General features: G+C 43.2%; 1 protein-coding gene across 2 annotated transcripts; it reads left to right on the top strand.

The window, feature by feature from the left end:
- Positions 1-1,410: 1,410 nt before the first annotated feature.
- Positions 1,411-10,408, top strand: LOC309333580 (adrenodoxin-like). 2 transcript variants are annotated; one of them, XM_081847302.1, is made up of 4 exons: positions 1,411-1,634; positions 3,044-3,131; positions 5,704-5,833; positions 7,950-10,408. In XM_081847302.1, exons 1-4 carry the CDS (start codon positions 1,458-1,460, stop codon positions 8,068-8,070), a joined length of 516 nt encoding a protein of 171 aa, XP_081703428.1. In that variant the 5' UTR covers positions 1,411-1,457; the 3' UTR covers positions 8,071-10,408. The 2 variants fall into 2 exon arrangements, with proteins under 2 accessions (XP_081703428.1, XP_081703427.1); XM_081847301.1 differs by having other exon boundaries at positions 1,412-1,633; positions 3,007-3,131.
- The last annotated feature ends 1,574 nt before the right edge of the window (positions 10,409-11,982 follow it).

The following is an 11,982-nucleotide window of genomic DNA, read 5'->3' as shown; positions in this document are numbered from 1 at the left end:
TATGGTATATCCCAACAATCTTCATTAGATAGCCATGAGTTCTGGTGTTATGAGAGAGGGAATAATAACTTTCCTGCTGCCCACTTTCGCCATGCACGATGGATGAATGATCTGAGTTGGCACTTTCTTGTTTTGCAGAGTATTAAGGACATAAGAGCTTGCTGGCTCAGAACAAAGGAGGCCCATTTTGCCCAGTATCCTGGTGACAGACCAGATGCCCCCATGGGGAAACCCGCAAGCAGGACATGAGCAAGAGCCCTCTCCCCTCCTGTGGGTTCCAGAAACTGGTATTCAGAAGCACTGCTGCCTCCTCTGACCACAGAGTAAGCGCACAGCTGCCATGGCCAGTTGCCATTGACAACCTCCTCCTCCTCCTAGTCCAGTCCTCTTTTAAATCCCTCTAGCTTGGTGCATGTACACCAAACATAATAAATAAAAACGGACTCCCCCATTCCCCTTCCAAGGGCCTCTGTCTTGTCCTGCCTTCTGAGCAACTATCTCTCAGATGACAGAGGAGAGGTCACTGCCAGTCCTATGGGCGTCCTTGGCAAAAGGGACACTGATGGACATTCATCTCCCACATCCTTCAGTTCAAGGTTTGCCTGTGAGATAAGCCACTTTGGATGGTTGAGGCACAGCATGCAGGTTGCTGCTTCTGATTGGGGAGCAGAAGGAGGCCAGGGACGCCTTTTAAAACTTGGCCAGTGAAAGATGTGCAGGCCTTGTGGCTTTCACCATCTGGAATCCAGGAGAAGGGCTGGCTCCCCCCGCCCTATTTCTAAGGCAGCAGCAAGGGAGAGATTGATACCCTGCATGCACATGTACCCAAATTTCATTCACAGCTACAACCAGTGATCCAAAATGGGATCAGGGATTTCCCTGGCCTCAAGGCAGACATCCCTCACAGTAACCCCACGTCCCTGAGATTGTAGCAAATAAACAGGTCACCATTTGTCTTGGGGACACAGCAGTTAGGTGAAGGTTTGCAGTGGTGCCCCAAGGAGACCAGGACAACAGGCAGCTCCTGCCCCTCCTTACATCCTCTGCTTACATCAAACTGCTGTGACCAATGCATATGATGGATCAGCCTTACTATGTAAGAGGGGGAGGGGAACCCCTGGCTCAAAATTAAGCAAAGTGAGCTTTCCTCAACAGGCAGCATTCGTGCTGATGTAGTTTCCAATAAGTCAGAACAAATGAGGGATGCAAGTCTCATCACGGCTGACACAAGCCTACGCATGTGACCCCATTTGCAACCCACGTCTTGTGCAACCACAGTTCCCCACTCCCCCCCCCCCGTGGGATGGGCTGGGAGAACGGTGCCCCCTCCCTCCCTCCCTCCCTCCCTCCCTCCCTCCCTCCCTCCCTCCCAGGGAGGCTGTCCCAACCCCTTCCCATCTGCACTTATATCAGCACTGCAGTCCTTGAAACACTAGGAGACATCAAGATTTGTCAGCATGATGTCTCGGAGCATCTCTGGGCTCCTCCGCCTTGGGCTGTCTCAAGCACACAGGGCCAGAGCCCAGGTTATCTTTGTGACAACTGTTTGTAGTCCGGCACTGGCTGGCCTTCACCTGGGGAGATGCTTCAGTACCAGCCACAGGCTTCAATATGTCCCCACGGGGGGCACAGGGTAAGTCAGGATCTTAACTAAATTCTTTGCTTCCATTGGTCCCATTGGAGGTAGAGGGTGTGGATGCTAATCTCACTGAATTCAACAGGACTTGCTTCTGAGCAGACACATATAGGATTGCACCATTAAGCCACCTTTCTAGGTCTTTATGACGGAGTGCCTTTGCTCCAGCTGTGAGGAGGTTGTAGCAAGATGCATGAATGACAATTTATTTGAATACAGCTATGTATGGAGCCTGGGAAAGAACAGATCCTTCCACTGGAACAACCTCACCTCTCTATTGCTCATCTTTTCTTTTCTTTTCTTTTCTTTTCTTTTCTAAAAAACAAATCAACAAAACTCTCCTGCCTTTCTCCCATATTGGATTCATGGTACCCACACATTCAAACTGAAAAACAGTATTAGATAGATGATAGATAGATAGATGATAGATGATAGATATAGATAGATGATAGATGGATAGATTCCATACGTTCCACTAAAGAATGATTGACTGTTCTATCACTCTAAAAATCATACCTCTGGAACGGGAATAAGGGTCTCCTAACAACTCTCAGCATCCTTAACAAACTGCAACCCCTAGAAGCCTTTGGGGGAGTCATGACTGCTTAAAATGGTATGGTGCAAATGGCATGTTGAATGCCTCTAATCTTTCTGCACAGATTGCCAGTCTTTAACCCTTCACACTTCTCTACCGTTATCTCAGGCTTTCACACTTGTGATGCAATAGGCCATGTGCAGCCTGTGCGGCAGCCCACCCATGGTTTGATAAATCTCCCTGCTTGGGACATGCTGAACTGAGAGAGGGAGATGGTCAAGGACCCAGCAGGACAAAACACTCGGCAGCTGCATTTGGCCTGGCAGGTTAAAACTTGCCTGGGCCTGCATCCTCTGTTGCTGCCCCTTAGGCCACAGTCATACCACATTTAAAGCATGATGATACCACTTTAAACACCCATGGCTTCCCTCAAAGAATCCTAGTTTGTTAAGGGTGCTGAGAGTTGTGAGGAGGTCCCTATTCCTCGCCCGGAGCTACAATTCTCAGAGCTCCCTTGGAAGAGGTCTCCAACAAGCCATTTATAGGTGGGGATATTATTATTATTATTATTATTATTATTATTATTATTATTATTATCATTGGCTGCATCAGTATTGGATGTGAATTTTTTTTCATATAGGTTATTTCTTTGCATGTGCTTTTATTGTACTGTGAAATCCCTTTGAGATGCTTCATAGGAAGCAAATGAAAAGAAGACTTAATTATCACCGCCACCGTCACCGTTGGGAGCATTTACTGCAACAATGATAATATTGATCTTCTCATGTCTGGAAGCATCCTAACTTTATTGAATGTGCGCTTCCCCCTCCCACAGATCTACTGAGAAAGTGAAGTTAAATTTTATTAACCGGGATGGAGATAAATTCTCAGTCACCGCTAAAGAAGGAGAAAGCTTGCTGGAGGTGGTGATGAATCAAAACATCGACATCGATGGCTTTGGTAAGTGATGTGACCCTTTCTCTTTCTTTAGCCTTAAGTCGTTTTCCGCACCTCATGCGCACTCCCATCACCGATTTGCTAAGTGGTAACACATGGCGCTAGTAATGAGCCAGACCCATCCTGACATTTCTTATGAAATGCTATATTCTGACGCATTTCTCCCAAAACCAGCTTAGATCCAAATTGAGAAAAAGAACAGCCTAACTGTGTTTTAAGGCAGTAACATGTATACAGCTTCAGTTACTGTTTTTATTAATTTATTTCATAAAATGTGTATAGCACTTGGTTGTAAAAAAAACACACACCACCTTCAAGTCGTTTAGAAAATGGAGAAAGCCATAAAACATAAGTAAAACAGGTAAAAGCAACAATTTAAATCATTAAAAAAAAACATCAGCAATAAACAAAAATCAGTTTAGAATACACATCAATGCTCTAGATATATAAGTAGTCTTGTCCAAACAAAAGTGTCACACCAAAAAGAGCACAGCAAATGTGCTTGCCTGATATCAAGTTGCAGGGAGTTCCAAAGTGTATTTTGCAGGAGCTAGATACTAGTTAGGAGAAGCAATCTAGTTGTTGTTGTTATCATCATCAATTTTATTTCTTTATACCCTGCCTTTCCCCCTGAACCAGGATTCAAAGCAGCTCACAAAGATTAAAGCAAAGTAATTAACCTATAATATAATCATAAATGATGTAAAAACAAATATATTACAGCGTAGATAGGTAACAACAGCACAGCACGATTTAAAGGCCATTTCCTTAAAAGCAGTCAGTTGCTAACAGCATGCTGGAATCAAACACTATTTACTCTTCACAACAGTCTTCTATAAATAAACTCAGTCCCCACTTTTCAGGCAAGCAGTCCATGCGTCAGGCTTTCAAAATGAGCCCCACAAATGGACGCCTCTCTTCTTACACTTTTCTCTCTTACCTTCCTGCTCTACCCCCACATGGTTTGGGTGGGTGGGAGACTTGTATTGTATGGCTCTAGCCAGATGGAACTCTGTTCTGGCCCCTCTCAAGTGTGTACCATTGCCATTCTAAGAGAACAAGGGAGGCGTTCGTGGTGAACGCAGGCACCTCTCTTTCTGGAAGGAAACAGCACTGGCTCAGAGGGTCCAAGTGCCATGCAACGACCAACTTTCTTTTACTTCCTTTTGACTCAGACCTGAAACCCCTAATTGGACACATCTGTAGCCATCACACATGCACACACACACCCCAATACCCACACACCATACCAGTGTGTCCAACTTATTTATTCAGATAAATGAATGAAAATAATTGCACAAGCAAAACCCACAAAGCTACCCCACTAGGTCAAAGATTCCCACTTTCTCTCAAACACTATATGTGCCAATGCAAGTCTGTGTTATGTGGTCTTCCTTAGAGGCAGCAGGAGCCAGTGGTGGCACAGGGTTCAGGGTGTTGGACCAGGGCCTAGGAAAAGCCAAAGTTCAAGTCCCCACTCAGCCACAAAGCTCACTTGGATAGCTCAGTTGGTTAGAATGTGGTACTGATAATGCCAAGGTTGCAGGTTTGATCCATGCATGGAACAAGTGCATACTCCTGCATTGCAGGGGGTTGGACTGGATGATTCCAGCTCTACAATTCTTTGATTCTATGACTTTGGGCCAGTCACTGCCTCTCTGCCTGACCTACCACACAGGGTTGTTGTGCGGATTAAGTGAGGAAGGGAAAGAACCATGTATGCCACTTTGAGCTCCTGGAGAGAAGGGTGATATATAAATGCAATAACAAATAAATGAAATACAAATCTGTTGCTTTCTCTGCCGGGGTGTAACGAAGAAGAAAATGATGTGTTGTAATAAGGCAGAGCCAGCAGGTGGCAGCAAAAGCAGGTGCAAGTGATGTACAGCCTACAAACGCTTCTTTTTCAGCAACCTCAGGGAGGGAGAGAGGGAGGGGGGCTATCCATTCATGATTTTAGCCAACAAACCTTATGGGATGTAGTAGCAACCCTCAGCAATTGCTCTTCAACTACAGTAATTTAGGTTTGGGGACACTGTTTGTGCACATTGTAATCTCCGACTGGTGACAGATTTCAGGGGTTCCAGCATTTACTCAGGGTTTTGTTTCCTTGGAATCAGGGTCAGCAGAGACTGTGGTATCCTTAGAATATCGGACCCACCAAGTGTCCCTATTTTCCAGGGACCTCCCTGATTTACAGAAGGCATCCTGGTTAATGATTTGATCCTGGAATGTCCCGCTTTTCCTTAGGACGTCCTTATTTTCACAGGAGAAATGTTGGAGGGTATGGAGTTATCCAACCCATGAGCCATCTGAAGGCAGTCTTGTATAGGGAAGTTTTAAAATGTTTTATTATGCTTTTATATATGTTGGAAGCTGCCCAGAGTGGCTGGGGCAACCCAGAAAGATGTGTGGGGTATAAATAGTAAAATTATCGTTATGGATTGGAATGTCCCTATTTTCATCAGAGAAATGTTGAAGAGTATGTGATATATGTGTGCAACACTGTAGGTTCTTGCAGCAGATGACTAAGACAAGTATGTAACATTGATGCTGATTCCTTTCCCCCCCGAAGGGGCATGTGAGGGGGCCTTGGCTTGCTCCACTTGCCACCTCATCTTTGAGGGCAGCACATTTCAACAACTGGACCCCATCAGTGACGAAGAGATAGATATGCTGGACCTGGCATATGGACTTACCGAGACGTAAGTATCCATACCCTGTTTCTAGACACTGCATATTTGCATGGTGAATTGAACTGCGCAGGATCGAAACTCGAGATGGGGGCAGAATTCTGCATCCTCAGAATCTTAGTTCTAGCCTTTTAAAAAGCAACAAGGAAATCCCCTTTGATTTCCTTTTAGTGCCAGCTGAAATTTTAGAAGTGGTTCCTCTCCGGGGAATATGGCAGTAAGAATACCTTTATAGCTTGTGGAACCACTGGAAGCAAAATTACTTATGAAAAATGAGGAAGGAGAGGCAGAGAAACAGGGGGATGACCTTGGTGTTTCTTCCAACTCTACAGTTCTGTGATTCTATGAAGGTGGTAGTGAGGTTTACTGCCATGTAGGTGCACCAGTGGCATCATTCTGGCGCTCCTGCCAGTGTGTTTGCACAGTGCTGCCCCCTCCCCCATCTCAATCCTCCTACTTAGCAACAGTGATCCAGCTCCCAGGATGCTATTCTGGCAGCTCTGTTCCATCTGGTGACCTGGTTCTGGCACAAGCAACAATCACAGAATTGCTGGAAGGTATCCTGAGGACGCGGGTGGTGCTGTGGGTAAAACCTCAGTGCCTAGGACTTGCCGATCGTATGGTCAGCGGTTCGAATCCCCGCGGCGGGGTGAACTCCCGTCGTTCAGCTCGCCAGAGCAGCTTCGTCACGCTGGCCACGTGACCCGGAAGTGTCCTCGGATGGCGCCGGCTCACGGCCTCTAGAGCAAGATGAGCACACAACCCTACAGTCGGACACGACTGGCCCGTACGGGCAGGGGTACCTTTACCTTTATCCTGAGGATAATCTAATCTAGGGTTGCCATACGTCTAGAATTTCCCGGACATAGCTGAGATTTGGCCATTGCAGTTGGCGTCTGGGATTTTAAATTGTTGAAATGTCCGGAAAAATCCAGACGTATGGCAACCCATGTCAGAAGTGAAGGTTTCTGGCAAATTTACTTTAAAATAGCTCAAAATGTCTTCTTTGGCAGAAAGAAAGAAAGAAAGAAAGAAAGAAAGAAAGAAAGAAAGAAAGAAAGAAAGAAGCAGCTCAACAACTTTGCCCCCCCCCCCAAAAGCGCAACAATTCTTGATTCTAGATTTTCAATTTTTGAAATATGGCAACCCTAATCTAATCCAGCTCCTTGCATTGCAGGAATATGCAGCTGTCCCACACAGGGATTGAACCTGCAACTTTGGCATTATCATTTCCATGCTCTAACCAAGTGAGCTAGAGATTAAGTGGTGAGATTAATGATCAGTTGAAGCTTGAAGGTTTGACTGGAACAGCTGAAGAGATTTTTTCTTACCAGTACTTGTTTCCAACTGGAGGAAAAAGCATAGGACTATCAATAACTGTAACTGTAATTTGGTTACGTTGTTCAGCAACAATTGAGACAATTTCCACAGCTAAAAGGTAAAAGTAAAGGGACCCCTGACCATTAGGTCCAGTTGTGACCAACTCTGGGGTTGCAGTGCTCCTCGCTTTATTGGCCGAGGGAGCCGGCGTACAGCTTCCGGGTCATGTGGCCAGCATGACTAAGCTGCTTCTGGCGAACCAGAGCAGCACACAGAAATGCTGTTTACCTTCCCACCAGAGTGGTACTTATTTATCTACGTGCACTGGTATGCTTTTGAACCGCTAGGTTGGCAGGAGCAGGGACCAAGCAACGGGAGCTCACCCCGTCGCGGGGATTCGAACTGCCAACCTTCTGATCGGCAAGTCCTAGGCTCTGTGGTTTAGACCACAGCACCACCCACATCCCATTTCCAAAGCTACACATACACAAAAGCTTGCTTTCATTTGCCAAGTGTATTTTTTGTCATTTTCATACTGCAAACTACCCCATGATCCTCGGATGAAGGGCAGCATATAAATTCAATAAATAAAGAATAAATAAAAGCAGCACAGCATTGTTAAAAGCCCTTTCCCTTAAAATAAGTCAGTTCCCTAAGGCCTTTTGGAATAAAGCAGCCTTCAGCTGTCAGGCAGAAGCACAGTGGGGAGGAGCTGCTTCCTTAGGAAGTGAGTTCTGAAGCCAGGGAGCCAAGAAAGCACACACAACAAAACCAAGAGATGTCTGGGTCTGTTTTTGTCCTTTATAAGGTCTCGTCTAGGCTGCCAGGTGCGCGTGAAGAATTGGATGGATGGCCTCACGGTCCAGGTCCCCACAGATGTGTCAGACATCAGGAGAGAACTGGAAGTGGAGAAGCAAACCAAGCAATAATAGCTGATACAGTGTTCTCCTGAATGCTCTTCCTGCAATGCAATCATTTCAGGCTTCATGTTTCTTGAACATTTTGCTGTTGCTTGCTTTTCCTTGTGACTTCTTGAGATTTAAAACCTGCCATGTGTACTGAAGTTTGATATTTGGCATGGCATATGTGGGAACTGCATTGCATGCCCCTGATACTTAAATGATAGTCCTGGGGTCCTTATGTCTCTGAACCTCATTTTGCTGGTCTGTAATACATATGACGGTGAAATGGTTGCAACTTTTTGTTAACAATGCTGGTGATTCTTACTGTGAGCAATGCGGGGAACTGCCAAACTTTATCAGCTAAGGTGATGTGCATCCCAGTGTTGTGGTGTACTATGATACGCTTTTGAGCCAGTTCACAGCAGCCTTGGCTCTTTGACTAATCACAGAAACCCTGCGTCTGTTGCAGGAGGGACCAATAAATTGTTTCACTGAAAACCAACGTATATAAATATAATTTTAAAAGCTGGTGAGCTTTAGAAACCTTTCTGCTGCTTATATCTATGACTAGTCTTCCTCTTTAATAACTGTTTGTTTCTTCATTGTGTGATTTTCACAGTACAGTTAATATGTTTTAGTTTGTTGTTCAATGCATTTTCCATTTATGGTTAGCCACCTTGAGCAGCTTTCTTTTGGGAAGGTGGGATATAAATATTCTTAATAAGTAAACATCAAAATGTGGGTTTGAACGTGAAAATTATTATTTCACTACAAAGACCAACAGCTTTATATTATTTGCTTGTTTGCTGAGATATTAATATATTATTGATATGCTTTTCTAATAGGATTCTGTATCAACAAAATATAATCAAAAATGACACAATAAAGAAAAATCTCTGAAATACAAAAAAGTCTTTTAAAAAATATTTTAGATATCAAAGAATCAACCAAACAACAACAACATAAAACAATTCTATCCTCTCCTTCCAAGGTTCCTTTTATCCTTTCTTTTCCCTGCATTTTCTAAGTTTACCTCATCTATCACAACAACTTTTATATACTTTATTTATTTCTTACTCTGCTGGAAGTCTTGCCATCCTGCTCGGTAAATTGTTTGCTTATAACACATTTCCATATATTCCATAAAAAAATATCCAGTCCTCTTTATATATTTAGTCATTTGGTTTCTAATTCTAGTAGTCATCCCTGCTAGCTCTGCATATTCTAACAGTTTAATGTGTCATTCTTCTATCATTAATACTTTATCTGTTTTCCATTTTTGCATTAATAGTACACGGGCAGCCGTTGTTGCACATAGAAACAGATTTCCCTCTTTTTTGGAGACTTCTGTTGTTATTAACCCTAAGAGCAATGCTTTGGATTTTTAGGAAAGGATTTTTAAAATGCTTTTTTTAGTTCAGTATAAATCATTTCCCAATAATTTTTAATTATGCTACACAACCACTACCCAGCATTCTACTCCATTCTACTCCATATTTGCAGAGCTTTTGTTATTTCTTTCCAAACCCGTACATAGTTATCACTAAAGATATTATGATTATTCACCATTAACCATATTTTCCAGGTATTTTACTTTCCCCCCACTCTTTATATAATTTCGTTGGCCCACTCTTATACCCCTTATTTTTTTTTATTCCTTATATTTTGTGTCAATACCTCCAAAATCAAAATAAACAATAACGGGGACAATGGGCACCTTGTCTAGTTCCTTTTATGACTCCACCCCTCAGAAATAATGTTATTTACAATAATATTTGCTCGTTGTTCAGTACATATTGCTTCTATAGCCTTTCAAAATGTTTTCCCCAAATCCATTTCCCTCAGAACTCTTTTCATAAATAGCCAAGACACGTTCTCAAATGCTTTCTCCACGTCCAGAAATATCAATGCTGCTTGTTTTTCATTATGCACTTCTAGGTATTCTATTATGCTTATTATATTTTTAACATTAACTTTTATCTGTCTGCTGGGGGGAAAGCCTGCTTGGTCCATATGTCACTCATAGTTCTTTTAAGTTTATTTGCTGACCCTGCTGCGAATAATTTATAATCACAGTTTAGTAGTAAGATCGGACGAAATTTTTTGGGGATTTGTCATGTCGTCATCTTGTTTTGGTAGCAAAGTAATATAAGCCTCATTCCAAGTCTCTGGAGCTTGTCCTGTTTCTAGCACTTTGGACAGCTATGGACAGCTAACTTGTTCTGGAATTTTTTGTAGTAGTCCACCAAGAGCTTTACCCAATTGGGGCTTTACCCAATTTTCCCTGACTTATCACCTGATGTACTGTATTTTTCACTCCATAGGGCGCACCGGACCATAGGGTGCACCTAGCTTTTAGGGGGGGGGGAATAAAGGGGGGGGAATTATTGTCTTGGCTTCCTCTTTAGCCACACACAACCTCTCCAGCTGGGAGAGGCTGCATGCGGCTTTGGCAGAAGCCAAGAAGCACTCCGAAGGTTTGCAGATAGCTGCCTGAAGCCCGGGGAGTGCAGCGGGAGTTGGCACTGCACTCCCTGGGCTTCGGGTTGCAGGCAGCTATCCGCAAGCTTTTGGAGCCTGGCAGGAACTCCCGCAACGCTCTGAAGGCTTGCGGATAGCTTCCTGAAGCCTGGAGAGCGAGAGGGGTCAGTGCGCACCAACACCTCTCGCTCTCCAGGCTTCAGCGAAAGCCTGCATTCGCTCCATCGGACGCACACACATTTCCCCTTCATTTTGGGAGGGGGAAAACTGCGTCCTATAGAGCGAAAAATACGGTAATTCCAATTTCAAATAATTGAAACTGGCCTATTTAGTTGCTCTATACTTTCTCTTGAAGTGTTGCCCAGCTTCCTTTCCTCTATATACCATAGTTCTCCATTTGTTTGAGATCTTATTTTTCTTTTTCATACAAATCTGTGTAAAACCTTACAAATCCCTGTCTTATTTCTTTTGGGTCATTGATTACACTTGGTCTACTCTTTTTGTTAAATTGCCAGGCCAGCAACTTTCCCGGTTTATATGCAAATTCAAAGTTATTTTGTTTTATAATCTTAAGACCACCAGCCTTTTATTATCTGTTTGCTTGCTTAATTATACATTTTACTACATTTACATTTTATCTGTCCTAAATCTTCCCACATTCAGCTTTATTGGATGTCCCGAAGTTCCGGTGTTATGAGAGATGGAGAAGAACAACTCTCTCTCTCTCCACTTTCTCCAAGCCATGTACTGTTTTATAAACATATGGCCATCTGTCATGGATGCATTAGTTGAGATTCCTCCATTGCAGGGGGTTGGACTAGCTGATCCTTTGGGGTCCCTTCCAACTCTTTGATTCTGTCATGTCGCCTCTCACTCACCTTTTCTCTAAACTAAAAACCTTTATTCACCTTTTCTCTAAACTAAACTAAAACGTCCCAAAATTGATTTGTGTAATGGCGTTATGATATTGGTAGCTTTATTTTCAATTCCTTTCCGAATGGAATTTGCCTTTTTCACGACCACAATGCACTGCATCAACATCTTCATCAAGCTCTCTGCAATGACCCCAAATTCTTACTCCGTCACCTTCAGTTTAGTCCCCATGAACATGTATATGAAATTAAGATTTTTCTTCTTTGCATTTAATTCTATTTGCTATTTTACTGTGTATTCATTCAGTTCCTTTTTTAACTAGGGCTTTGGATTTCGACTGTGGCCTTTCGGCATGGGTGGGATATTTTAATGCAGTTTATGCACATTTGCATATGTATGTGCTTGTTTTCTGTTTATTGTTACTTGTCTCAAGTTGCTGTGGCAAAAAAAGAAACTAATACATTCAATAAGTAATAATGCTATCAATTTGGGAGGACCTCCCCAAACCCTAGAAATTATTGAATAGTAGGATTTTAATTGGGATATGGATAAAAGTACAAGCTGCAGAGCTGTGCCAGACATGGG

Source organism: Podarcis erhardii (assembly GCF_964252035.2).
Source record: "Podarcis erhardii genome assembly, chromosome: Z".
NCBI lineage: Eukaryota > Metazoa > Chordata > Lepidosauria > Squamata > Lacertidae > Podarcis > Podarcis erhardii.
This window is presented reverse-complemented; position numbering and strand designations above follow the sequence as displayed.